Here is a 25858-nt window from a genome sequence, read left to right on the forward strand (position 1 = left end):
AGTGGGATAATGACTTCTTTATCGCTGCTGGTGATGCCCTTGTTGATGCAACCCAGCATCCTATTGGCCTTCTTGGCCGCAGCAGCACACTGTTCACTCATGTTGAGCTTCCTGTCCACCAGGACCCCCAGGTCCCTTTCCATGGAGCTGCTCTCTAGCCAGGTGGATCCCAGTCTGAGCTGCACTCCTGGATTATGTTTTCCCAGGTGCAAGACCTTACACTTGTCCTTGTTAAACTCCATAAGGTTCCTGTTAGCCCACTCTTCCAGCCTATCCAGATCTTCCTGCAGGGTGGCTCTCCCTTCCAGAGTGTCTACTTCCCCACTCAATTTGGTGTCATCTGCAAACTTCATCAGGCTACACTTGATCCCGTTATCCAGATCGCTTATGAAGATATTGAATAGCGTTGGGCCCAATATCGATCCCTGGGGGACCCCACTTGTGACGGGTTGCCAGTTTGAAAAAGAGCCATTTACCACCACCCTTTGGGTGTGGCCTGTCAGCCAGTTCCCCACCTACCACACAGACCACTTGTCTAGGCTGTAACGCATCAGTTTCTCCAGGAGGAGGCCGTGGGGAACCATATCGAAAGCCTTGGAGAAGTCCAGGTAGACAACGTCCACTGCTCGCCCCATGTCAACTGAGCAGGTCACTCTATCATAGAAGGCCACCAGATTTGTCAGGCACGATCTGCCCTTGGTGAAGCTGTGTTGGCTTTTCCCAATCATGTGCTTCCCCCAGGAGGATCCGCTCCATGACTTTCCCGGGGATTGAAGTAAGACTGATGGGCCTATAATTACCCGGATCCTCCCTTGAGCCCTTCTTGCAGATAGGGGTAATATTTGCCTTCCTCCAGTCTTCTGGGACATCCCCCGATCTCCACGACTTCTCGAAGATTATGGAGAGTGGCCCCGCAATGACATCAGTCAGCTCTCTCAACACCCTCAGGTGGATGGCATCAGGGCCCATCAATTTGTAGGGGTCAAGCTCCTGTAATAATTCACGTACTAACTCCTCCTTCACTGATGGTGGGTCTGTGTTTGGATCATCCTGGATTTTCGTTCCCAGCGCCTGGGATCCAATAGTGTTGGTAAAGACAGAGGTGAAGAAAGTGTTGAGAACCTCTGCCTTTTCAGCATTGTTGGTGACTGATTCACCTCTACTGTTTAACAGTGGGCCTATGTTTTCCTTCTGTTTCTGCTTGCAATTTACATACCTGAAGAACTCTTTCTTGTTATTTTTGCCATCTCTGGCCAGTTCCAATTCAAGCTGAGCTTTTGCCTTTCTAACTGCATCTCTGCACACTCTGGCAATGCCCTTGTAGTTCTCAATGGATAATCTTCCACTTCTCCATCTCTGGTACGCATCTCTTCTGGTTTTAAGCAGACCCAGGAGCTCGTGGTTGAGCCAAGGGGGCCTCTTGCTCTGCTTACTTCCCTTTCTTTTATAGGGGATAAACTGGTTTTGTGCTTCCAAGAGAGCATTCTTGAAGAACTCCCAGCACTCGCTGGCTCCTTTATCCTCCATGGAAGCTTCCCACGGAATGCCTCCCAACTGAGCTCTGAGCGAGCTGAAGTTTGCTCTTCTAAAAATCTAGAACCCTTGTCTTGGTGCTAACCTTCAGCATGCTCAGCAGGATCCCAAACTCCACAATATTGTGATCACTGCAGCCAAGGTTGTTACTGACTGAGATATTACAAAGCAGGTTTTCTTGTCCAGCAGTGCCTCCTTCCTGGTTGGCACATCTAACATTTGTAAGAGGAAACAGTCCTCTACGCATTCCAGGAACTTGACGGATGACATGCGAGCTGCTGTATTGTTCTTCCAGCAAATGTCTGGGTAGTTGAAGTCACCCATGAGAACCAGGTTCTGTTGACCAGAAGCTTGCCTTAGTGTCCCAAATATTGCTTCATCGGCTTTATCGTCGTGGTTTGGAGGTCGGTAGCAGATGCCCACTGTAAGGTTCTGCTTGGAGATGACCCCTCTGATTTTAACCCAGAGGCATTCGATAGAGCATTCACAATCACCATAGTTGACTTCGATACATTCGAGGTTTTCCTTAATATAGAGTGCGACTCCTCCACCTCTTCTTCCCTGCCTGTCTTTGCGAAACAGCCTATAACCGTCCATCCCGATCCCCCAGTCATGTGAGTTGTCCCACCATGTCTCAGTTACTCCTATGATATCATAACCTTCTGACTGGGCACGGAGCTCCAGTCACTGTGTGCATTCATATACATACACTTGAGGTGGTTGCTCCTCTGGTTCACATCTTGGGAGACAGCTAAGGAACATTTGTCGCCGCTCTGGTTGGCCTGACTTACTCCCCAGTTGGATGTGATGGCATGAGCATTTCTGTTTTGGACCCCACCCCCCAAGTCCTTCAGTTTAAAGCCCACCTCACCAAGTTAGCCAGCCTGTTGCTGAAGATTCCCTTGCCCCTTCTAGACAGGTGGATTCCGTCCCTCCCTAGCATGTTATAGTCATCGAAGAACGCCTCATTGTCATAAAAGCCAAAACCCTCACGACGGCACCAGCCACGTAGCCAGGAGTTGATATGCATTATGCTCCTATTTCTGGCTACCCCCTTCCCTCGAACCGACAAAATGGAAGAAAAGGTAACTTGGGCACCAATGTTTTTCACTTGCACCCCCAGGGCTTGAAAGTTTTCCTTGATTTTACCCAGGTTTCAGCTTTCGGTGTCGTTCGTGCCTACATGAAATAGTAACAATGGATAGTAGTCTGTTTTCTTGATGAGTTGTGGCACCCACTCGGCCACGTCTTGAACCTTAGCTCCTGGAAGGCAGCATACCTCTTGTGACTCCCTGTCAGGTCAGCAGATGGGTGCCTCAGTACCCTTCAACAGAGAGTCACCCACTACGAGCACTCGTCGTTTCTTTTTACGGTGTCCACTGTGTTGCTGGTACAGTTTCCCCTTGCAGGGGGCTTTGCAGGCCTTGCTCATGGGTGTCCTCAGCTGTTAAGGCTTCATATGTGTTTTTGATTGTGATGGTGGAGGGTGCAGGTTGATGTGGAGTCCTGCTTTTGTGAGTCACCAGGGTCCAAGGTGCCTCATTCTCAGTGGTGTCTGCCATAGGAACATGGCTCTGAAGCCACCTATCTCTCTCTGTCTCGGCTCCTCTAATACTGCGCAGCCTTTTAACTGTTTTCTGCAGTTCGGCCACCTGATGTAACAGATCATTGACCTGTGCGCACCTTATGCAGGTACTTACCTCTTCATCAGGAGAAGGGTTTGGGCACCTACCCCCTGTACTGATGTTTCCTTTCTTACCAGATCCATCTGGGTGGATGCGTCAGATGTCTCAGGGGCTTTCTCTGTAGGAACAGTGGTTTTGGCCCTGAGGCGAGTGCCCACCATTTTGCCAGAGGCCTAGAGCACTTCCCTGGGCTGTAGACCTACAAGCAGGTTGCAGAACCCTGCCTGCGCCAACTGCCGCGCCAACTGCCGCACCACGCCCTTCTGACGCACCACGCCCTGTTTGCCCGTCCTGTTCGCCACGCTCCCTAAGGGCTGTTTAAATCTCCCACTGTTGCTCCTAGCAACGCCCACACCGTGTCAGCCGCACGTCGGCCTCGCTCGCAAGAACTGCTGGCTCCTGACGGGTCCCTCTGCTTGCCCTCGGGTTTCTTGGGCTCCGAGAACCCCCTTGCCTGCCCCAGTCTAGCACTGAGCCACAGGATTTAGCCTTGCCGCTGCTGTGCTCCTTGCCAACTGGGTGCTGTTGATGGTTAAGCCGCGTTTTAAATCTCCTGCTGTTGCTCCTGGCAACGCCCACACCGCATCAGCCACACATTGGCCTCGCTTGCGAGGACTTACCCTTGCCTCCACTGCGCTCCTCGCCGAACTCCCTCCTGACCTGAAGAACACATTCACGTTAATGTCTCCATGACAGATGAATTTTTACAATATCTGTGAAAAACAGTAGTTCAATGATACTGCCCCCCCAGGGGCCTTCCATCACTCTTTCTCCTCCCCAAACTCATACGATGTGTGCCCACACCTTCCCCAAGCCCTTGCCTGCACCCGCACCACCACCATCAGCCCATCATGCCCATTACAGAACATCCCCATGGCAATAAGATGAATTGCAGTCGCTTATTTTAATGTGATACGGCTTCTGGAAACAACACAAAAGGAACAGCTACATTAGGCAAACAAGATTTGGTCCCCAAATACTTTGTCATTTTCTCTTGCCTAAATTCCTAACTACATTTACTCGAAAAAACTTGCATTTCCCCAGTCCTCTGGAATCACTGTAGGACCCAGTACGTCTGCTCAGCTACAGCATGAGTGAAGGGCACTGCACAGGCACAGACCCATGGATATGCTGGACAAAACTGTATCTCAGAAAGGTACAGTGCTGCCAGACTTTCAACAAATGCAGCATTTATAGCCAAACAGCAGCTCCAAGCCATGCTAAGGTATGGCTGGACCCTGCCCTAGCCTGCCCCTTCCAAGGGCCACAGGAGATGTGGCACAAGGCAGGATCTGCAAATATTGCCAGCCCTCACCATGAAGAGGAAAGGAGTTATTAAATCCTTCTCCAGGATGAGGGCTGGCCACAACGGAGCTTCACACCAGGCTCTGAAGAAGATGAATCTTCTTCCCCCCTCAAGTAAAGCGTTTCATTGCAAAACAGATTTCTGATAGCAAAAGCTCTTTCTCACTTTTCCAGCCATACCGTGCTGTTTGAGGAATGAGTCGTCTTTCAGCAACCTCTTTCAAGACTGCAGTGCTGGGAACGAATGCTCAAGTCCTCCAAGTAATGAGGGTCCCTCCCCGAACTCTGGACACATTTAATTGTTGAGTTATGCTTCCTGTTCCTTTTCAATGCTAAATGCTTTCTCTGAAATTCTCTCTCAGTGTTTCCAGAAGAACTTTTGACAAGTCTGCAACAGCTGGTTGCACTCAGGTAGTTTTGAAGTTTTCCTTATTCTCTCAGCCTTTCACACAACAGCAACAAGGGGCGAAACTACAGAAGTGGCATCAGGCTTTGGGACTAACAAAAAGGGACAGCGAAGCCTCAGCTGATGATAAATCACTCTGAATTACTTTTTGTTACTTTAAGTTAGCTAATGATGTGATGCCCATCTACAAGAAGGGCCGAAAGGAGGAGCCGGGGAACTACAGGCCTGTCAGCCTGACCTCGGTGCCAGGGAAGGTTATGGAGCAGATCATCCTGAGTGCCATCAGATGGCACATACAGGACAGCCAGGAGATCAGGCCCAGTCAGCATGGGTTTATGAAAGGCAGGTCCTGCTTGACTAACTTGATCTTCTATGACAAGGTGACCCGCTTACTGGATGAGGGAAAGGCTGTGGATGTTGTCTGCCTGGACTTTAGTAAAGCCTTTGACACTGTCTCCCACAGCATTCTCCTGGAGAAGCTGGCTGCTCATGGCTTAGACGAGTATACTCTTTGCTGGGTAGAAAACTGGCTGGATGGCCAGGCCCAAAGAGTTGTGGTGAATGGAGTTAAATCCAGTTGGTGGCCAGTTACAAGTGGTGTTCGCCAGGGCTCAGTATTGGGGCCAGTCCTATTTAATATCTTTATCAACGATCTGGACGAGGGGATTGAGTGCACCCCCAATAAGTTTGCAGATGACACCAAGTTGGGTGGAAGAGGCCAATTGTATGAGGTTCAACAAAGCTAAGTGCCGGGTCCTGCACTTGGGTCACAACAACCCCATGCAACGCTACAGGCTTGGGGAAGAGTGGCTGGAAAGCTTCCTGGTGGAGAAGGACCTGGGGGTGTTGGTTGACAACCGGCTGAATATGAGCCAGCAGTGTGCTCAGGTGCATCAATGCTCAATAGCATCCTGGCTTGTATCAGGAACAGTGTGGCCAGCAGGACCAGGGAGGTGATAGTGCCCCTGTACTCAGCACTGGTGAGGCTGCACCTCAAGCACTGTGTTCGGTTTTGGGCCCCTCACTACAAGAAGGACATCGAGGGGCTGGAGCGTGTCCAAAAAGGGCAACAAAGTTGGTGAAGGGTCTAGAGCACAAGTGTTATGAGGAGAGGCTGAGGGAGCTGGGGTTGTTTAGTCTGGAGAAGAGGAGGCTGAGGGGAGACCTTATTGCTCTCTACAACTACCTGAAAGGAGGTTGTAGCGAGGTGGGTGTCAGTCTCTTCTCCCAAGTAGCAAGTGATAGGACGAGAGGAAACGGCCTCAAGTTGCGCCAGGGGAGGTTTAGGCTGGATATTAGGAAAAACTTCTTCACCGAAAGGGTAGTCAGGCACTGGAACAGGCTGCCCAGGGAAGTGGTTGAGTCTCCATCCCTGGAAGTATTTAAAAGACAGGTAGATGTAGTGCTTCGGGACATAGTTCAGTAGTGGACTTGGCAGTGCTAGGTTAACAGTTGGACTTGATGATCTTAAGGGTCTTTTCCAACCTAAACAATTCTATGATTATTACCTAACCACCCAGCACCTGACAGCATACCTTTAAGTCTCTACAAAGCCCTGTACAGTAAACAACAAAATTCATTAACCTCTTGTCTGAGGTGAGAAACTGGTGGTGAGAAAGATAACTCCTGGCCAGAGCTGGGTAGAGAATCGTTTTCAAATCTAAGAGGTCTGATGCTTAAACCAAGACTACAGTTACCTGGTCCAGACTTTGAGTAGCAACCCCCCTAGAAGTCTAAGAGAATTATATTTGCACTGATAAAAAAAATGGTCCAGCTTAGTTCCTGCTTTAATCATCAGTCACACTATCATCCCTTATCTACAGTACAAATATAATGGAATATATATGAGAGAAAGAGAAGACACGGGATTATCATCAAGGGAGTGGGAACAGCAAAGAACAGTAATTTCCAAAGCAATTTTGCAATAATCTATGACTGTACTTTTTTTTTTAAAAAAAAAAATCACATGATGCTTCATGTTCATGCTAACCTTGAAATCAGCTTCAAAGCCTTGCTATGAAAAATCCTCCCCGTCTTGCCAGGCAGAAAAAAGACACATGTGAAGTTTAGCTTTTCCATACATTTACCTTCCTACATCCTGCCTGGTGGCATGCAGGATTTGCACAACCTGGCTCAGCTCTCCCGGTTGGCTGACCTGATCTGATGAGGATGGATCAGGCTGCAGGTAGAGCCAAGGGGTCTACACTGTACTGACTGCCTACCCCAAGCTGCAGAGAGCCCCGTCTGCACTCCCGAGGCTGAGACAGCAATTATGTGGGGAACGCAAAGACATCCTGCACTTTGGATTAGAAGAGGAAGGATTTCATGTGCAGCTCAAGCAAAAAAAAAGAAGAGGTCCTGAGAGTCACCAATAGCTTATTGCATCCCTCTGAATTACACCCCCTCCAACAAAACCAAACAAACAAAGATAGAAACAAAGGAAAAAAAATCTTCCTGCCATTCTTCTAGTGTGTTTATTGTACTCAGATTTCTGCGATTTCCCCTCTATCCCCCAGCGATGCATTATGAAAGCACAGAGCTATTGCCATCAGAGGCAAGAGTGCCAGATAGGCAGGCAAATCAAACTGGCTCTCCATCAGGCTACCACCACCGCCAGACGCAGTGGCACTGGGATGGACTTCAGGGCAGGCTCCAAACTCAGGTCCATGCTGAAGGGCTCTGGGCAGTCTCACGTGGCTGGGTCTTCACGGTGGTGTTCACCTCAGCTACCTCTAGTTTCCCCTAGCATTATGTTAATCTGGAAACACCCGATTAAAAAAAAAAAACCAAACATCGCTGAAAACCAGGCAGAGCCTTGCTGGAAACTCAGGAGCATACCAAGTGACAAATAACTCCTAGCATGTGCTGAAAGATTCACTGGAATGCCAGGGAGCTGCATCCTCAAGCCACACATAATTAAGTTTTGACAAAATTTATTTTTATGTTTAAGCTTTGCTGAGTCACAGCCTTACGAAAAATTACCAAAATTTGAAACACAATATATAGAAGAATTTAAAGTATTTTGATAGCCAAAAGAATGCTTAGGTGCCTACTCAAGTTAGCACACAAACATTATGATGTCATCAGCACTAAGCACGCCTGATTTATTTGTTTTTCCCTTCCTCCCTCCAAAAAGGCATCCTGGCACATAGAAGAGAGAACAGTGCAGAAAAAAGTAACAAGAAAACAAAGCTTGTCACAGTAGAGAGATGTGTGAGAGTGGGGACTGTTATAAGCATAGACTCAAAGAAAGTCAGAGATAACATGCAGGTATTAAGTGAACACCCACATCAGCTAGACTGCAGCGCGAGACTCGTTCTGCAGAGCAGTCTTTTGCTCAGAAAAGGGAAAGTATAAGAATACAAAATCAAAACAAATCACCAAACCAGTATCATGTCTGAGCTATCCAAAGGTTTAAGAGATTTATTATAATTGCTGCAGAAAGGGGGGGGGGGGGGGGGGGAGTCAAGAAGATAAAATAAAAAAAAGAGAAAAAGCTTCAAGTGAATCCACCTGCTTTTTCTTGCCAGAAAACCAGCCTACAAACTCTTTAGAGTAGCAAACATCACTTTATTCTTTGTCTGTACAATACAACAGAGGCCCAGGACACTGATGAAGTTTCAGAGAGCTGCTACATTACAAATAAATACCAATAATCCACTTAATCTCTGCTTAATGCAGCCCTAAAGGGAATGCAAGTGAGATTATCAACTGGCAGCATTTATTCAGCAGAACTTCAGTTACAGTTCACAGCCAGAAATTCATATCCCTCCCCGAAAAAGTGTCTGTTGGCTTCAACAGAGCAAATAAAAACTTGAAGACTTGGATCATAAACTCTTAAAGAAGTTTAGTTACAAAAGGAGGGGAAAGAAGAGTGTGTTACCACGTAAGCACTGCGAGAGACCTTGCATCAGATCCAACAAAAGCATTGGAAGTGGGTGGAAAACAATCCAAAGGCAGAGAGGAAAAAAACCAAAAAACACAATTGCCACAGAGCTTGGAGGACAGAAGAGCTTCTGCTCCCCATGCCACTGCTTTGCTACAGCACAGTAGCAGAGACAGCAAATGTTGCGGTAGATGCCGCGGTAGATGCCATCCCCATTTCAGCTTGTCACCCCCTTCCCATGCAAAGGAGGGCTGGGTTGGATCGCCCCGTCCCGAGGACCTGCTCTGTGTCAGGCTGTAGGAGAACATGACATGCAGATGGGTGTCAAGGGAGAGAGTAAAAATGTCACACCAAAGCCACACTTACAGCGACCAGTGTTTCAGAAGACATGTTCACTCCCTTCACATCTTCTTCTGGCTCTTCGTTTTCTTTATTGTCAGTGCAAGAGACAGAGTCTTGGACTGAGCAAGTGCTAAGCAAGTCTGGCAAACTGGTAGATGGGTACTTCAGAAAATCCCCTTCAGCAGATTCCTACCCGAGAGACAAAAAAATACATTATATCACATGCAAAAAACCACCAAAGTCATGGTGAAACTGCTCCATTTCACCTGCCCAGTGAGAGCTCCCTGGTAATCCTCCCCTCATTACACACTTCCATGTGCTCAAACTTTAATGGTCCAGTTATAAAAAGCAGACCTGATTTTAAAGTGCACATATAGTAAACATAGGCTAATACACATCTAAAACATTTAGATTCCATAAAGGAGAATTTAAAATAAATGCTTCCCTACAGCAGCCTGTTCCTCCTCACCCCGAGTTTATTAAATGTCACTGCAAGCAGATTCAAGAGTTTACAGACTTCATTACTCATTTCATTACATCCCAAATCACACTTGCACTCTTCCTCCCTGTGGATGTTCCTTTCACACGTATATCTATCTACATGCATAAGAATAATAAACCAACAACACTACTTAGGAGAACAAAATGAAAACTGACCTACTGATCCCCTACCAACTCAGTCCTGATGCTTCAGGATCTGTTTCCAGTTTTGGGCACATTTTCCAGGAGGCAAACGCATGCATCAGCTGAAAGCAGCGGCGAGACAGACTCCCAATTTTATTACTTTCAGAACAAATCCTGTGTTTGGAGTGCTCACCAGGCCAAATTGCAAGGCTGCTTACCCATACTAACAAATAACGCCCAGAGGGAACACTTCACTTCATCTATTTACACCTTTTCTGAGACTGCCTGAAACACGGCACAGGCTGGATTCCCCGTTGCTTGCCTTTCCAAGTCTAACTGAAACATTAGAGACGTTATAGGCTCTTCACTTTGAATATGGTGGGATAGAGCCTCTTCTTGAAAAACATGAGCATAAAGCATCCCAGGAAGCCATAAGAGCATCCAGAGATTAAACCCACAGAAACCTGCAAAAGGTTGGCTGGGGCAACCTGAAGATGAAGCTAAAAAAAATTTTTAAAATACTGATACAATGGCCTGCTGACACAGCACACTACACCTGGAAATGCAGGTTTATGAGTGGTCCCTTTGGCCCAAGAGGTTCCTGCTACCACCCCAATGACCCTGATGGCCCCACACCTGCAGGCAGGTCCTTCTTTGAGACCCCAGGCGCTTTTAGGATCCAGTTGGTCACACACCAAACACCTGCATCAACCCAAGCGGGGGAGCAGCAGGCTGTGGTCTGGGGAGGAGAGCAAACTGGGGTGGGCAGGATTTTCTTAAACAAAGGAAAAAGTATTGTGTAATATCCCCTCAATCTCTCCTGTGATGAAAGCAAAACAAAGAGCCCTACTGATAAATGAGTTCTACTCTCATTTCCCAGAAATTTCATGCTCCTTTATCTGCAAGAGCTCCACTCCAAGCTATTAACAAGGACAAAATAAGGAATTCAAGCCAAGAGATCCTCATCAGGAGACCTCAGGCACACAGATATGACAAGAGATGACAGCTACAGAGGCTACACAGGCAGGAATCAGAAGAGGCTGAGAATAGATTGCTTTATTTAGCAGGGTACATATATTTTAAGAAAATGGTTTTGGCCAAAACTTAAGTAACATCTGCATGAATAAATACAGACTCATTTGCACACTGAACGACAGCGACAATACAAGCAAATCATTAAGTTGGTCTATACCCTGCTGATTTGCCACAGATTTATGGCAGCTACTGATATATTTCCAATAGCTGCGCATTAAATTTAGGGGAGCAAATGTGCACATGTGACTCCATATCAAAAATATGCCCTTTCCATGCAGTACATGCACAAACTCTTGTGGACATACATTCAGGGGGCCACCAAGGAGAGGACTGTACCTTGCTAGTGACCACCAACTGCACCAGGCCAGCGGCTGAGCGAAGGAGGGCCATGGCATCCTGGTGGGAGAGCCCAACCAGCGACTGCCTGTTGATCATGAGGAGCTCATCACCCGCCATCAGCCTGCCATCCCTGCGAAAACAGAGCAGGAATGTGGAGCTGCAGGGCAGTCCTTCCCCTTCCAGGGCATGGAGACAAACAACACGTGACCTGGCTGATGCTAAGCTTGCATCAATCAGTGCAGTGCTATTTGCCTGAAAGGGGGGCTCAGAAAGGCGCCCCCAGGAAATCATTGCTATAACCAGAACCATTTCACCCTCTTTGCAGGGCTGAGCCCCCTCAAACCTTCTCCGTGCCCTGACAAAGATGGCCAGGGAGCAGCAGTGAACCCCACCTCCTCCTATCAGGGAGCAGGGCCAGGGTTGGCAGCGAGCACCCTAGGGTGCACGACCTGCACTCACCCACTGCCGATCCCATGGGAAAGGGCCACCTTCCAAAAAGGGACTTGGAGAAAAAGCCCCACAAGCCATTGGGCTCCTTGGGTTATGCTCCATCACCGAGCAAGTGTTTGATCTGTCTGTACTTTGGGCTAAACATGCCGAAAAGGGCTTCAGTGACTAACCACAAAAACAAGTTTTTAAGCTAAAAATGCCATATTCTCACCCTCACACAATGAGAGGGCAAATCCCTCACGCCTGTCTCTTGAGTCTAGCTAACAGCGATGGCCACGGATGCTCCATCACACCCACTCCCGCAAAGACACCGCCGTCACCTCACCTGTGTGCAGAGCCGCCTTCCTCCACACAGGTGACAGTGATGCTGAGGGGACTGCTTCGACCCTCTGCCTCCTGTTATCTGGATTCCCAGCCTGTCCGTCCCCTTGAGAATGTGCATCTTCCATATGCGGCAACCTTCCCACTGAAAGAAAACGTGCAGAGAGTCCTTGAATTTGGATTTGGACAGTGAGAGAGGGCTGGGAGGGTACAGGAAGGAGCTATTTAGCACCTTGCTGCCCATCACCACACATCTCTATAGCTCAAGCTGTACGGGTGGTTTTGCTGAGCTTTCCTTTGTTAGCTGTGGTCCAAGCGAAGAAGGCAGAAAGGAGGAGGCAGCACAGAGCAGGGTCAGCACGTAGAGGTTTTCGAGCAGAGTTGTTCACAGCTTTTCTAAGCCACGCAGAGTTGCTGCTCTGAATGCCCTGATCCTTCCTGCAGCAAACAGTGGCCTCAAAACCCTTGGCCAAAACTCAAGGATGAGCTGTGCAGGGTCGCACAGGAGCAAGACGCTGTTCAAGGGGGACCTTGAACACCAGGTAGCACAGCTACTATTGCAGCAGGGATCAGACTTGCATCACACAGCAGTGTTTCCCTCTCCAGAGGGGCTTGCAGGATTTGAGACATAGGAAGAAAATACCAGCTTCAAATTATCAGCTGCCAATCAAATATTTCCTATAGGACAGCTGTTTTACAGACTGTAAATAATAATTTGCCCACTGCAGAGAATAACTTTTCAATATAAGCAAGGTAATAAGTGATGTTTAGGACACCTTTTTTTTTTTTTTTAATGATTATAAATACTCATCCAAAACATGCTTTACAAACTCTGGAGCAATACAAAAATGCAAAACAAAAACTAATTCCCATGAGTCCTACTGTAAGGACTAGGCACAAGGAAACACAACTGTGGCAGATATCAGCAGAGTAAAAAAGGAAAGAGAAAAACAAGCAAGACACATAAGGTGATTGCCAGGACTCTCTGAGAGAGAAGGGAAGAACCAGGATAACAGAATTACAAGAAGCCCCAGGACGTTTTCAAGCTTGCACAATTTGGAGGCAATTTTTAGGCCACGTGCTGAAGTTACTGGGCACTGGGTCAGCTATTTCTGACTGGGTCTGTTCTGCACACAAGTAACATTCTTGCAGTACACAAACACCCAAGTAGCAAAGATGATTAAAATTTCATGCCAAATGGTGAAGAGCATGTAGAAATTGCTGCTTGTTTCTGAGAAGTGGAACTGCTAAATATATCAGCAAACCCAATGGTTGTTGTGGCAGCAACCTGCAGATTTTAGGCCAATGTTGTTTATCAGAGCCTTTATTAAGTACAGAAAAAGTGCTTTTTTTAACCTGACCACTGGGGCCCTACGCTGAAACTTTTAAATGCAATGCAAGATGAGTTTTTCAAACACAGGAACAAAGAGATCAGTATCTACACCGATATCTTAAGAACAAAGTAAAAATAATAATAGATTAATGTTACAAAGCCCCTAGACAACAGGTATGAGAAACAGGATAACCAAACCCCATGTCTTAAGAGGTAACTGAAAATTTTGAGCCTAAATCATATACACCTGTGGGTAATTTTTTAACTTGAAAGTCATGCACGTGGGCAATATCCCAACAGGTTTAACTGGGATCCTCAATGCATTGATAAAAGCCCAGTCTCCTGCTGAATAACAGGACATGTCAGGACAGAGAATACTTTGAGATAGAGTGATACATGAGACACTGTGTTAAATGCAGGGGCAAGAGTCAACTATATTTATCTAATTAAAAAACAGAACAAAGCTACAGCATGAAAATACGCCAGAGAGATTTTATTGCTATAAAGTGCCTCACACTCATCATGAAAACGGTATAACTGAGAAATATAATCTCTCTGCCTCCCCCAATCAAGCACAGGCTGAAATGATGACCATCTATTCTCCTCACAAGATGCCACTTCGAGTGTCCTGTTGTTAAATCCAGTTTGGAAGCATACCCTCCAATAAAGTTTAACAATGCATTCATAAAATTGTGTTTAATGATTTCCAAAAGCTTTTTGGAATGTGAGTTATGCAAAGGCCCATGACATGCAGAGCCTTGCTTGCATTCCTCAGCACTTCTCACTATCACACATTTTATTAAAAAAAAAAAAAAAATCCCAAATTTATTCTTAACTGACCTGCTCTCAAATATTCATTTACATAGCAAAACACTTAACAGCAGCAAATGGCGAGACTCTGCTGCTCTTAATGCAAGAACCATCTTATTCCCCTCAAAGTCCCACTGAAATCAAAAGCATTTGCAAAGTAAAGCGTTACTCACTCTGAACACAGATGGCAGAACGCAGTCATATTAAAGACAATGAAACCATTTGGCACATACCCAAATATGTATTTCTTTCACTCATTTTCAAATGACATGGTCACCATCTCCTGTGTAAGAAAAGACTGTCTCTAGAGTCCCCACCGGTCAGCTGCATGCGTTTCGCTGGGAATAAACAATTCGGTGTCAACTGGAAATCGGATCATTCATTTAACCACAGTGGAGCTGTTACAAAGCAAACGCCCCCCACCAATACACACATACCTCTGAGGTACGTCACTCCAAGATTTTAAAGGCTAAGTATTAAAAAGCAGTTTACTAGGCTTTGCTTGAGGCCTCTTGAAGAAAGGTGGTGTTCAGTAGAATCCCCATCCCCTTCCCCTCCCGATGAAGTAGCTATCTCTCTTGCACAGAGCAGAACGGGGTACTTCACAGCCAGCTAGGAAATGCTGCTGCTTTGAATGTGCATCTTATGTGACTCCATCACAGGAAAGCCGTAATAGCAAAGCTCTATGCCAATTGCAAGGATTTGTAAATGCATTTAAATTTAACTTAAAACCTTTTTTTTTTAATTATTAGAGATTCCCAGGTTCAACAACACAAAGCCTAAAGACTTTTAAAAAAGAAAAGGAGAAAAAAAAAATTATGATGCATTTTATGTCTTTAATTTTGAAATTTTTTAAAGGATCATATTTTCTAGCTTTCCTTCATAAACAATAAGACTACAAGCTCACTTAGTCTTTAAACGAAAACTAGGATTCTAGAATGAGGTAGAACGCTCACAAGTCCATGGGGCCAGACAGGATCCACCCGAGGATACTGAGGGAGCTGGCAGAGGAACTGGCCAAGCAACTCTCCATCATTTCTCAGCAGTCCTGGTCAACCGGGGAGGTCCCAGATGACTGGAAGCTAGCAAATGTGACGCCCCTCTACAAGAAGGGTCAGAAGGAGGATCCGGGGAACTACAGGCCTGTCAGCCTGACCTCGGTGCCGGGAAAAGTCATGGAGCAGATCATCCTGAGTGCCATTACGTGGCACGTGCGGGACAACCGGGGAATCAGGCCCAGTCAGCATGGGTTCATGAAAGGCAGGTCCTGCTTGACTAACCTGGTCTCCTTCAATGACAAGGTGACCTGCTTAGTGGATGAGGGGAAGGCTGTGGATGTTGTCTACTTGGACTTTAGTAAGGCCTTTGACACTGTCTCCCACAGCATTCTCCTGGAGAAGCTGGCTGCTCACGGCTTGGATGGGTGCACTCTCTGCTGGGTTAAAAACTGGCTGGAAAGCCGAGCCCAGAGAGTGGTGGTGAATGGAGTCAAATCCAGTTGGTGGCCGGTCACGAGTGGTGTTCCCCAGGGCTCAGTGTTGGGGCTGGTCCTGTTCAATATCTTCACTGATGATCTGGATGAGGGGGTTGAGTGTGCCCTCAGTAAGTTTGCAGATGACACTCAACCCCCTCATCCAGATCATCAATGAAGATGTTGAACAGCAGCCTGAGTTTGAAGGAGCTCTGGGAAGCACAACTCGAATCTAAGAGTTCGCCAAAACTTGAACACAGAGCAGTCACGAGAGTGAAAAACATGATGAGCACTGAGTGCCGAAGCCTTCAGAGACAGAGGACTGAGGAGCATGGCTCTTATAACAAGCCTGTTGCAAGGACACTCCCTCACAGCAAGAAGTGTGAAACACTAGATGGGGCCAGGCAGGGCCAGGGTGAAATAGTCACTCTGGTTCGCAATGAGAATGAGTCATTCGGCCTGGATTTGGAAATCCAGGCCATGCCCTTAAAGGTTGTTGTCACAGGGCTGCGGCCAGGTGGAGCAGCAGAAATGGTAATTTTTTAATTTGAGTTGCCTTGTTGTGATTTGCTTTTGCTTTGCAGGGATGGTTATTATTAAGCAAGTGATCTGTTGGGAGTAAGTGCAAGGGAGATGTTTGTCTCTGCTGGGCAAAACGTCTCACCCTGTATTGTTCCGAAGCTGCTGTTAAATGAAATGTTTCTGATTCAAAGTGCACTCTGGCTGATTCAAAACTGAGAAAGTCAAAAGGCAGATCTACTGAGATGGACTCATCCACACTCACAGTTTTGAGGGAATACTATTCTTGTTTCCTTTCTTTTTACCAGAAGCAAAGACAAAATAAATGCTGGTGGTAAAAATGCTTATTAAGAGAGGAGCTATGTTGCAACTTAGAATGTGTGTTTTAAATCCCTCTCTATTATTTTATATGCATGTATTCCTGTATTACACAAATCTGGTACCAGGAGGCCTTAGGTGCTGGCCAGGGTTGCCAAGCACCATGGTAGTACCAGTAACACATCGCTCTTCTGCATCTCTTACGTGCATATACTAGCGTGAATACTTGTTTTGTGCTGGGTGTGGAGTTGCTGACCTAGATGAAAAGGTGCAGACAGAGGAAGGAAGATACTCTGGTGTACAAAACTGGATGTAGCATTTTTAATCTAGTTAGTGGCCACTAGGGTAAGAGGGGATATGTCGTAGCAGTTTGAATTGGGCTGTGAGAGCTGGGGATTTGGGTTCTGTTCCTGCTTCTTTCTCTGACTTATTGTACAGTGTTTAGAAACATGCTTAGGCTTTTACCTTAAGAGCTCAGTCCCTGTCCAATGTAGTTATTTAGGAGAGTCCAATTGGTCCAATGGGAGGTTGTGACCAGGGATATAATTCATACGTGAAATGCAAAAATGATAGACAGTGTTCCAGTCCTGAAGAAACTAGGGCTGATCTATCCCAATCCATTTAAATGAAGAGGGCTATGTCCTCCATCCTGATACTGATCTCTCAGAGAACCCAGCAGCTCTTTTGACCTTCCTGTTTGAGACTGATCATTAATTCCTCTTCTGGCAAAAGCACAGTCTGCTCTTTATTTATTTGTTGGCAAACTGATGGCAGTTGTACCTGTGCTCTGCGGTGATATGAAATAGGGAATGTTGCTCATAAGCTATTAATTGCTTCCCTGCAATCTTTGCCCCTGTGGCAGGGCTTCTGAGGTGTATTTATAATTCCCTTGGATCTGTCATTGCATCAGGGATCAATGGGCAAGATGGCTGTAGGAGATGAGATTACCACCATCAACAGTATCCCAGTCAGTAAGATGACATATGAGGAAATCTGATTGCTTATGCAGTGTCTTCCCACATCTGTAACCCTGGAGATCCAGAAAGCAGCATCAGGTGAGAGAGTAGTTTTGCTTTCGTACCATTTATTCTGAGTACCAGTGAAGAAAACTCCCTTGGATCAGCTGGGTCTGATCTGCTGCTGCCCCAGCTTCCCACGTTGATTCAGAGAAAAAAATAGGGTACATTGTGTCTGCGTTGGTGAGCCAGGCAAAGCACTTCATCATCAAACCAGGCTTCAGGGTCCTCCCTAACACCATGATGAGGGGAGCAAAACTACTCCTGTGTGAAGTGTTCAAAGCTCCCATTTATAGTATGTCCCTCCTGCCAACATTTGCAGAGGTCTGAGTCATTTCATGCAGAACTGGAGCTAACTTGGCAGCGACCCTGTCCTGACAACCTCTTTTATTGCTGTGCCTGTTCAGTAAATATATTGACCCTTTATAATCACATCGGTCTCTTTTAAAAGCTGAAGTTTAAGTAGTGTTTTTGTGAATGGACAATAAGATAATAAAACCCTTTTTTCTTTCTTTCCCTTTCATGCATCAGAATTCTCTGAAGTGCAGAAAGATGAAACAGAAAAGATAACTAGAATCTAATCAAAATGTTTATTTGCATGTTTCTTATGAAAAAATTTCTAGTTTGAATTGAAACATTTCATAGAATCATAGAATTCTTAAGGTTGGAAAAGACCCTTAAGATCATTGAGTCCAACCGTTAACCTAACGCTGCCAAGTCCACCACTAAACCATGTCCACGAGCACCACGTCTACCCTTCTTTTAAATACCTCCAGGGATGGGGACTCAACTACTTCCCTGGGCAGCCTGTTCCAGTGCCTGACTACCCTTTTGGTGAAGAAGTTTTTCCTAATATCCAACCTAAACCTCCCCTGGTGCAACTTGAGGCCGTTTCCTCTCGTCCTATCACTTGCTACTTGGGAGAAGAGACCAATCCCCACCTCGCTACAACCTCCTTTCACGTAGTTGTAGAGAGCAATAAGGTCTCCCCTCAGCCTCCTCTTCTCCAGACTAAACAAGCCCAGCTCCCTCAGCCGCTCCTCATAAGACTTCTGCTCTAGACCCTTCACCAGCTTCCTTGCCCTTCTTTGGACACGCTCCAGCCCCTCGATGTCCTTCTTGTAGTGAGGGGCCCAAAACTGAACGCAGTACTCGAGGTGCAGCCTCACCAGTGCCGAGTACAGGGGCACTATCACCTCCCTGGTCCTGCTGGCCACACTGTTCTTGATACAAGCCAGGATGCCATTGGCTTTCTTGGCCACCTGAGCACACTGCTGGCTCATGTTCAGGCGGCTGTCAACCAACACCCCCAGGCCCTTTTCCACCAGGCAGCTCTCCAGCCACTCCTCCCCAAGCCTGTAGCGTTCCATGGGGTTGTTGTGACCCAAGTGCAGGACCCGGCACTTAGCCTTGTTGAATCTCATACAGTTGGACCCAGCCCACCGATCCAGCCTGTCCAGGTCCCTCTGTAGGGCCTTCCTACCCTCCAGCAGATCGACACTTCCACCCAACTTGGTGTCATCTGCAAACTTACTGAGGGTGCACTCAATCCCCTCATCCAGATCATCAATGAAGATGTTGAACAGGACCGGCCCCAACACTGAGCCCTGGGGAACACCACTCGTGACCGGCCGCCAACTGGATTTGACTCCATTCACCACTACTCTCTGGGCTCGGCCGTCCAGCCAGTTTTCTACCTAGCAGAGAGTGCACCCATTCAAGCCGTGAGCAGACAGCTTCTCCAGGAGAATGCTGTGGGAGACAGTGTCAAAGGCCTTACTAAAGTCCAGGCAGACAACATCCACAGCTTTCCCCTCATCCACTAAGCGGGTCACCTTGTCATTGAAGGAGACCAGGTTAGTCAAGCAGGACCTGCCTTTCATGAACCCATGCTGATTGGGCCTGATCCCCCGGTTGTCCCGCACGTGCCACGTAATGGCACTCAAGATGATTTGTTCCATGACCTTCCTTGGCACCAAGGTCAGGCTGACAGGCCTGTAGTTTCCCGGATGTGGGAACAAATGAGATTGTGTTTTACTTTGACGAGATGCAGCTGTGCCCTTGAGACTTGTTACAAACAGGTTCGCTGGGATGCAGCTGTGGCCTTGAGGCTTGTTACAAACAAGTTTGTGAAACTTAGAGGCAGAAAAATAAGGATGAGATTGGATACATCCCTGAAAGAGGAATTCACGTGCACCAACTTGAAGAACCAATAAGCAACGCTGAAGAGACGCGTGGACGCAAGACAGTAGCCAATGAAATAAGCTTTGCTTGCTCGTGGACACTAGATCATATTATAAAAGGGATAGATTGTAAAAATAAGTGTCTTCGCTTGTCTTCGCCTAAACTCATATGCGGAGTCCGTGATTAATTGCCACACCCGGATCCTCCTTCCGACCCTTCTTGTAGAGGGGCGTCACATTAGCTAACTTCCAGTCATCTGGGACCTCCCTTGTTGACCAGGACTGCTGATAAATGATGGAGAGTGGCTTGGCCAGCTCCTCTGCCAGCTCCCTCAGTATCCTCAGGTGGATCCCATCTGGTCCCATGGACTTGTGAGCATCCAGGTGGAGGAGCAGGTCAGTGACTGCCACCTCTTCAACAACTGGGGCTTCATTCTGCTTCCTGTCTCCATCTCCCAGCTCAGGGGCCTGAAAACCCCTAGGATGACCAGTCTGACTATTAAAGACTGAGGCAAAGAAAGCATTGAGTACCTCAGCCTTTGTGGCAAAGTTACCTTCCGCATCCAACAAAGGACGGAGATTCTCCCTGGCCCTCCTTTTGTCGCTGATATATTTGTAAAAACATTTTTTGTTATCTTTAATGGTGGTGGCCAGTTTAAGTTCTAGCTGGGCCTTCGCCTTTCTAATCTTCTCCCTGCATAACCTCACAACATCCTTGAGAACCTAAGTGCAAAGAGCTCACTAGATAACACGGGCTGACTGCCTGTATAAGACAAGCCACAAAGTTTCATGCAATTCACCCGAGATCTGGCCAAGACAGACACTCAAAGACATCCATGCTTGTTTTGAGAGTGTCAAAGGAATAAGAAGCCAAAATTTGCCTTCAGAGATTTGTTCCCCATCTTCTGGGAGCAAATGTTATCTCTGCTCAGATCCATCCCATGGACTTTTGCTTGTAAACCCAGAGCAGCAGCAGACCTGTCTATGCAAAGGGGCTGCAGATTCCCCTCGATATGAAAGTTTCACGGACATGATGGACCAACATTTGTCAAAGATGGTCTCAGAGAAGGAGATGAGACTGGGTCATCTCTTGAAGTCCCTTCCAGACTTTTTTTTTTTAACCTTCCCTCACTTCCGTGAACATTCCTATAGCAAGAAGAAACACAAATGGTCAAGTCAAAGGACTTCAGTTGGGCTAACAGCTAATTTTTATTCTCTGCAGTTACATCATTCTTAGGCGACTCAACTCTCCTCCTAACTCCTAACTCTCAACTCCTTTTGAGCAGGCAGTGCTTTGGACCAGATTTTTCCCCTTGCAGCTGATCAACTTCAAAGTGCATAAGCTACAAATAATTAAAATATTTTTTAAGACAGTATGAATATTCTACTTGGATTAATCGCAATCAAAAAATGGGTCATCTTACATTACAGACCGCAAGTGAGAATAGAGAATACAGCTGGCAGCTTCAAGTGGTCCCTGCAGGCAATCTTTCTCCACCGTGAAGCTACTGTACATTAGACAGCCTCTGTTCAGAGCAAGCCTACATCTGAAATAAACTAGTGTGCTACAGATCAGAAAGGAAGCACGCTGCCAGTGCAATGTGGGGAAACTTGCATTATGCCTGCTGCAAGTGCATAACATCAAACGCTTGATTTCATAAGCACATCATTAATAAAACAAAAAGGAACATTTTTCCTCTGAGTGTTGAAAATAAATAAATAAATAAAAGATGTCAGAGCCCTTCTTCCCCCCTTTATCTTTCACCAGCTAATTGCAGGTGAGTTTAAAGGGGTTTGACTGATTTTGACTGTGCCATGTTCAAGAAGCTGCAAATCTATATAAACAAAGGAAAAATTGTTTTGAAACCTTATATTAAAGAAAAGCTTGGCAGGAGCAAGGCGTAAATAAATGGAAAACAGAAATGCAGTAAGTAGTTTAAAAGCCTGGGTCCTCTCCAAGGTCAGACCTGGTTTCCAGGCCTCCAAGATCTTCCTGCTAGGCAGATACAGCCTTGCTGCTTTGAATCCTCACATTTTAAGGGACATTTAGGTTCATTCTAAAAATATTGCAGCATAACTTAACCACCTGTAAACATTAAATACTGCCTGCTAATTGACAGGTACAATATTTACTGAGGGTTACATACCAGCAGATTTGCTTATACATAGCGATAGCAATGCCAAGTGCACAGGAGAGACAGACCAAGATCTGGGAGATGAAAGCAAGCCTGAAGGGGACTGACACATGCACACAAACCAGTTATGCAGGAATCTCCTGGCAGGTTCATTTGACAAACAGTATTCATCTCACCTCTCGTTTCACGATTCAGCATTGCTGTTATTAGCAGCACGCAGTGAGAAAATGGGAGAACAACCCCAAGCTCGTGGGAGAGGAGGTACACTGAAAGCAAACAACACCCAAGACACACAGCTGCCTCAAAAGCACTCCCGGCACAACATCTCCAAGGCATCGGCCGCAAGCTGGCTGCTGGGTTCATTACAGCAATGGCTGAAGACACCATGTAGATTCAACCCAACCTCTTCTTCCCTGTTTTGGTTATGACAACTTCAAACAAACTTTCTACAGGGAGAAAAAGAGATTTGCCTGGACTCAATATTCCAGATTCAGTAATTCTTCAATCTGCATCCTGGGGCAGGGGCAGGGGAAAGAGTGGTGGGGAGGACCAGAAAGGTCCTCCTGCAGCCGCACGGGTCGCAGAGCAGCTTCTCAAAGCCTTTCCTCCCACCTGCAGCTGACCTCCAGCCCACCGCAAGCTGGCTCTCACCCTCTCAAAGCAAATATAGTGCTCCCCAAAGGTGCAGGGCCGACAGCCCTGGATATTCAATTAGTCAATGCGTGGAGGAGATGGCAAGCATGGCGTGGGCAGCAAGGATGGAGCAGCTTTCCCTGTGGAGAGGGTGCCCTGCTAATGCACCCTGTCCCCGCTCGGGAGGAGATAACTCATCCCGTGGCTACAAAAGGTTTGGCTTGCACTTTGAAGCCTGGAAGGAGGCTGCAACTTTTGACACTACACTCTGGATGCCGTTTTCAAAAGGCTCCTGACACGACTGGATCTCACATGCCTGAGTGCCAGGTCATGCTCTGAAAACAGAGCTGGAAGTGAGATTTGAGGCTCCCAAGTGTGTATTTCTTGACCTTTTTTATTATTATTTTTTAAACAGAACTCAATTAATTTTGAAAATTTTATTTCCTGTCACTATGCAATACTTACTAAGAAACTGAATTAAGCCGCTCATTACTCTGATAGCAGCTACCCCACGGATGTTAAAGTGATGGGCTTCTATAGGGCCCCCTCATCGTTGAAAAGCAAAGGATGAGCAAGGCATGCTATTCAGAGTCCAGCTATTTACATTTCTCCACAGTCAGATGACAGGAAAATGTAATTAATACCGACACATACAGAGGTCATATCTCTAAGCAAAATATTAAGGGAGGGAAAAAATTTAAAAAAAGAGAGAGAGAAGCCATTTTACTAAATGACTGTGCCTCCCAACAGATACACCACAACTGAACAGATTATAGCTCTTAAATCTCCAGTGACTCAACTACGCTTTTACATTTTACAAAGACACCTTGTATGTGCTTTGCATTAAAAATTTATTTATTGCTCACATTGATACATATAAGTTCTGAATTTAACAATTTACTTCTCAGACCAAAATGACTCAAAACACCAAGGTAACACTAGCGTGAAATGGCTCTGAATCAAGAGGTTTTTGGGTTTTTTTTTTATATATATATATAGATAGATAGATAGATAGATAGATAGGCTTTCCACTTCCTCAAAACAAACTCTGATCATCTTCATTTATAATGTGTTTAATTAGACATCTTCAGAACAGAGTCAAGAAGTTTTTATATGGACCGGAGCTTTCAAAATACTGAAGGACTGGATTTATTTATTTCTAAACTCTTAATGTTTTCTTTCAGAAAGGTTTTACAGACTGCGATTACAAGGCTTTCAAAAACTGTACACAAACATTTTCCCCGTTGCACAACAAAATCAAACGTGTCTCACTGATGGGAAGAGCAGATTTTCTCAATTACGTTTCTTTAAGACCAGCATTTTTTAAAATTGGTTTTAGCCCCTCCAATGTATTTTAAGTTAAATTAGTTTAAGTTAACAACCACCATCACCACCACCCTGCAGTAGTATTAGGGAGTTCTAATTCAGAGGCCACATTTAAAACAACACTTTCCTCAACAGAATTTAGTCATGAGGTGTCCACTCATACTGCTCTGTTACCAGCTTTGAACTCTTAAAACCAAAACCAGCTGCTGCAGCAAGCCCCAAGCCTAATACAGCAGCCTTCATCTGTTTATACTATCAGTGTCTCTGGAAAGATTGGCAGACAGCTCTTCTGGTGACAGATGCATACTGAAATGTGATCAAGGCTCGGGTTATTTTTCTCCATCCAGCAACGCTGCAATTCTAGCCAGGCAACAAACCCCAAGATCTCCATTAGGATGAAGAGAGAAGCAATGAAAGCCCCAGTCCCACTGTCATCCCAAACATTAACAAATCGTCCATCTCATCAACTTGGAGCAAAATTCACAATAACTTCCATGTGGTCCCCAAACACTGGCCAAACAAGTTTTGTAACACAAATAAATGCACCATGGTCTGGTGCTGACTCCCTATCCCTTCAAAAAGGGAAACTTCAATTCCAATTTTCACACGAGCTTTAAGGTCCTGTTGAGCTCAGACAGAGCTAAACATGAAGCCCCAAAGGACAAAATGACTGTCTTCCACTGACACCTCCTGCCCCGGTGTTGTAAGGTCATCAGTTGTCTCAACAAAAGAAATCCTGAGTCCAACACTGACAGAACTGAGATATAAGGACCTTCCCCTTCATCACAGATGGAACATGACAGAGGTTCCTCACAATTATTATTTATTTCTCTAATCCTCCTGTCCCCCTGTTCTGCACCCCATCCCGCAGCTCAGTGCCCCGACAGCTTGGGTTGTCACATGGAGGCTCAGCCTGAGGATGGTATGCTGAAACCAGGGAAACCGCTCAAGAAATTCCCTTAATTCACTTGCACACCTGCTGCTTGCTTCTCTAGAAAAACCCAAAGCAAACATACCTGGGCAGACTGGTCACTGATGTCTGGCACGCTGCCATCCGACAGCTGGGACCAGTACTGTCCCCCCATGCCACAAAGATGCTCTTCCCCGTTGCTTTCTGCTTTGGAGGTCTCCAGCTGAGCAACCTCCACCTCCATCGGGATGCAGTGCCCATTCCCGTGCTCTGAGCCCAGCTTTTCTTTACTCTCCTTACTGCCCAGTGTTCTGGTGACGACCCCAAACTTCCTGGTCTTTTTCCCATTTTGAGTGGTTCTGTTGCTGGGTTCAGGGCTGGGCTTGGCTTTGGGGGTCACAGCTGTTGCTGTTGTTGCCGTTGGAGGGAGGAAGAGGGGCTTTGCGCTTGATGCAGCGCAACATGATCCGGTAGACTAAAATAAATAAATAAATAAATTTTAAAAAATTAAAAATCAGGCAGGCTTCATTTGTGCAGCAGCCCATAGAGCATTTGGATCTGAAATTAGCCTCCTTAGTGAAACTAATTTTCTGCTTTGGCATACATACATGCTTTGAAGGCCTCAGGGAAAAAAATCAGACACTGGGGTAAGCAGGCGTAGCGCCAATGGCCTCAATACAGCAAAGTGTGGCACTATAAGGCATCCCAGCTCCCATAAAGGGACATGGAAATAAGGTGAGTTTCCTTTACAGCAAGCGTATTCCAATCAAAGCAAGAGCTAAGTCATCTCAGCTGTGCAAGGAGCAGCCACCAGGTTCCCGTACCAGAGCAAAGCATCACCTCCCCTCCCAAAGTCTCTGGACATGCCTTGAAGGAATTGACATTTCTGCTTCAAGCAAATACTCGGTGACCTTACAGAAACTGCACCCATTGATACAAAAGGGGAATCTAACTTCATGCCTCTTTTGGAAAAGCATATACCTCAACCCAAATTCTTGAAATATTTGGATTCTGAGCCAAGGGCGTAACCAACTGAGAGTACAAACAAGCTGGAATTTGTACTTAACAGGTTTGGTATGTGCCCTTTCACACTAATTTAGGCCCCCAAAAATATATTACCTTTCTCACTAGTGAAAGCGGCAAGAATTTTCCAGAGCATCAAATAAGCCTCTGCGTCAGCTGCAATGAACTTTTTGCTAAGACAGAGCAGTTGGCGAACCTACAGCTATCAGAGGAGGTAAGAAACTATGTGTGGAATTGAACCATAAAAGATCCTAA

The 25858-nt window shown here is 46.2% G+C and overlaps 1 protein-coding gene across 1 annotated transcript in view; it reads right to left on the minus strand.

Moving 5' to 3' along the window:
* Nucleotides 1-24824, minus strand: part of LOC148055124 (PDZ domain-containing protein 2-like) — a 72041-nt gene extending 47217 nt beyond the window's left edge. Inside the window, 5 exon segments of the mRNA XM_087762388.1 lie at nucleotides 9182-9346; nucleotides 11153-11285; nucleotides 11931-11975; nucleotides 11977-12071; nucleotides 24687-24824. Coding sequence (XP_087618514.1) covers nucleotides 9182-9346; nucleotides 11153-11285; nucleotides 11931-11975; nucleotides 11977-12071; nucleotides 24687-24824 — 576 coding nt within the window.
* Between the last annotated feature and the right edge of the window lie 1034 nt (nucleotides 24825-25858).

This window comes from Nipponia nippon, unplaced genomic scaffold (genome assembly GCF_047370975.1).
Source record: "Nipponia nippon isolate SJK-2023a ecotype South Korea unplaced genomic scaffold, ASM4737097v1 scaffold_26, whole genome shotgun sequence".
Lineage (NCBI taxonomy): Eukaryota > Metazoa > Chordata > Aves > Pelecaniformes > Threskiornithidae > Nipponia > Nipponia nippon.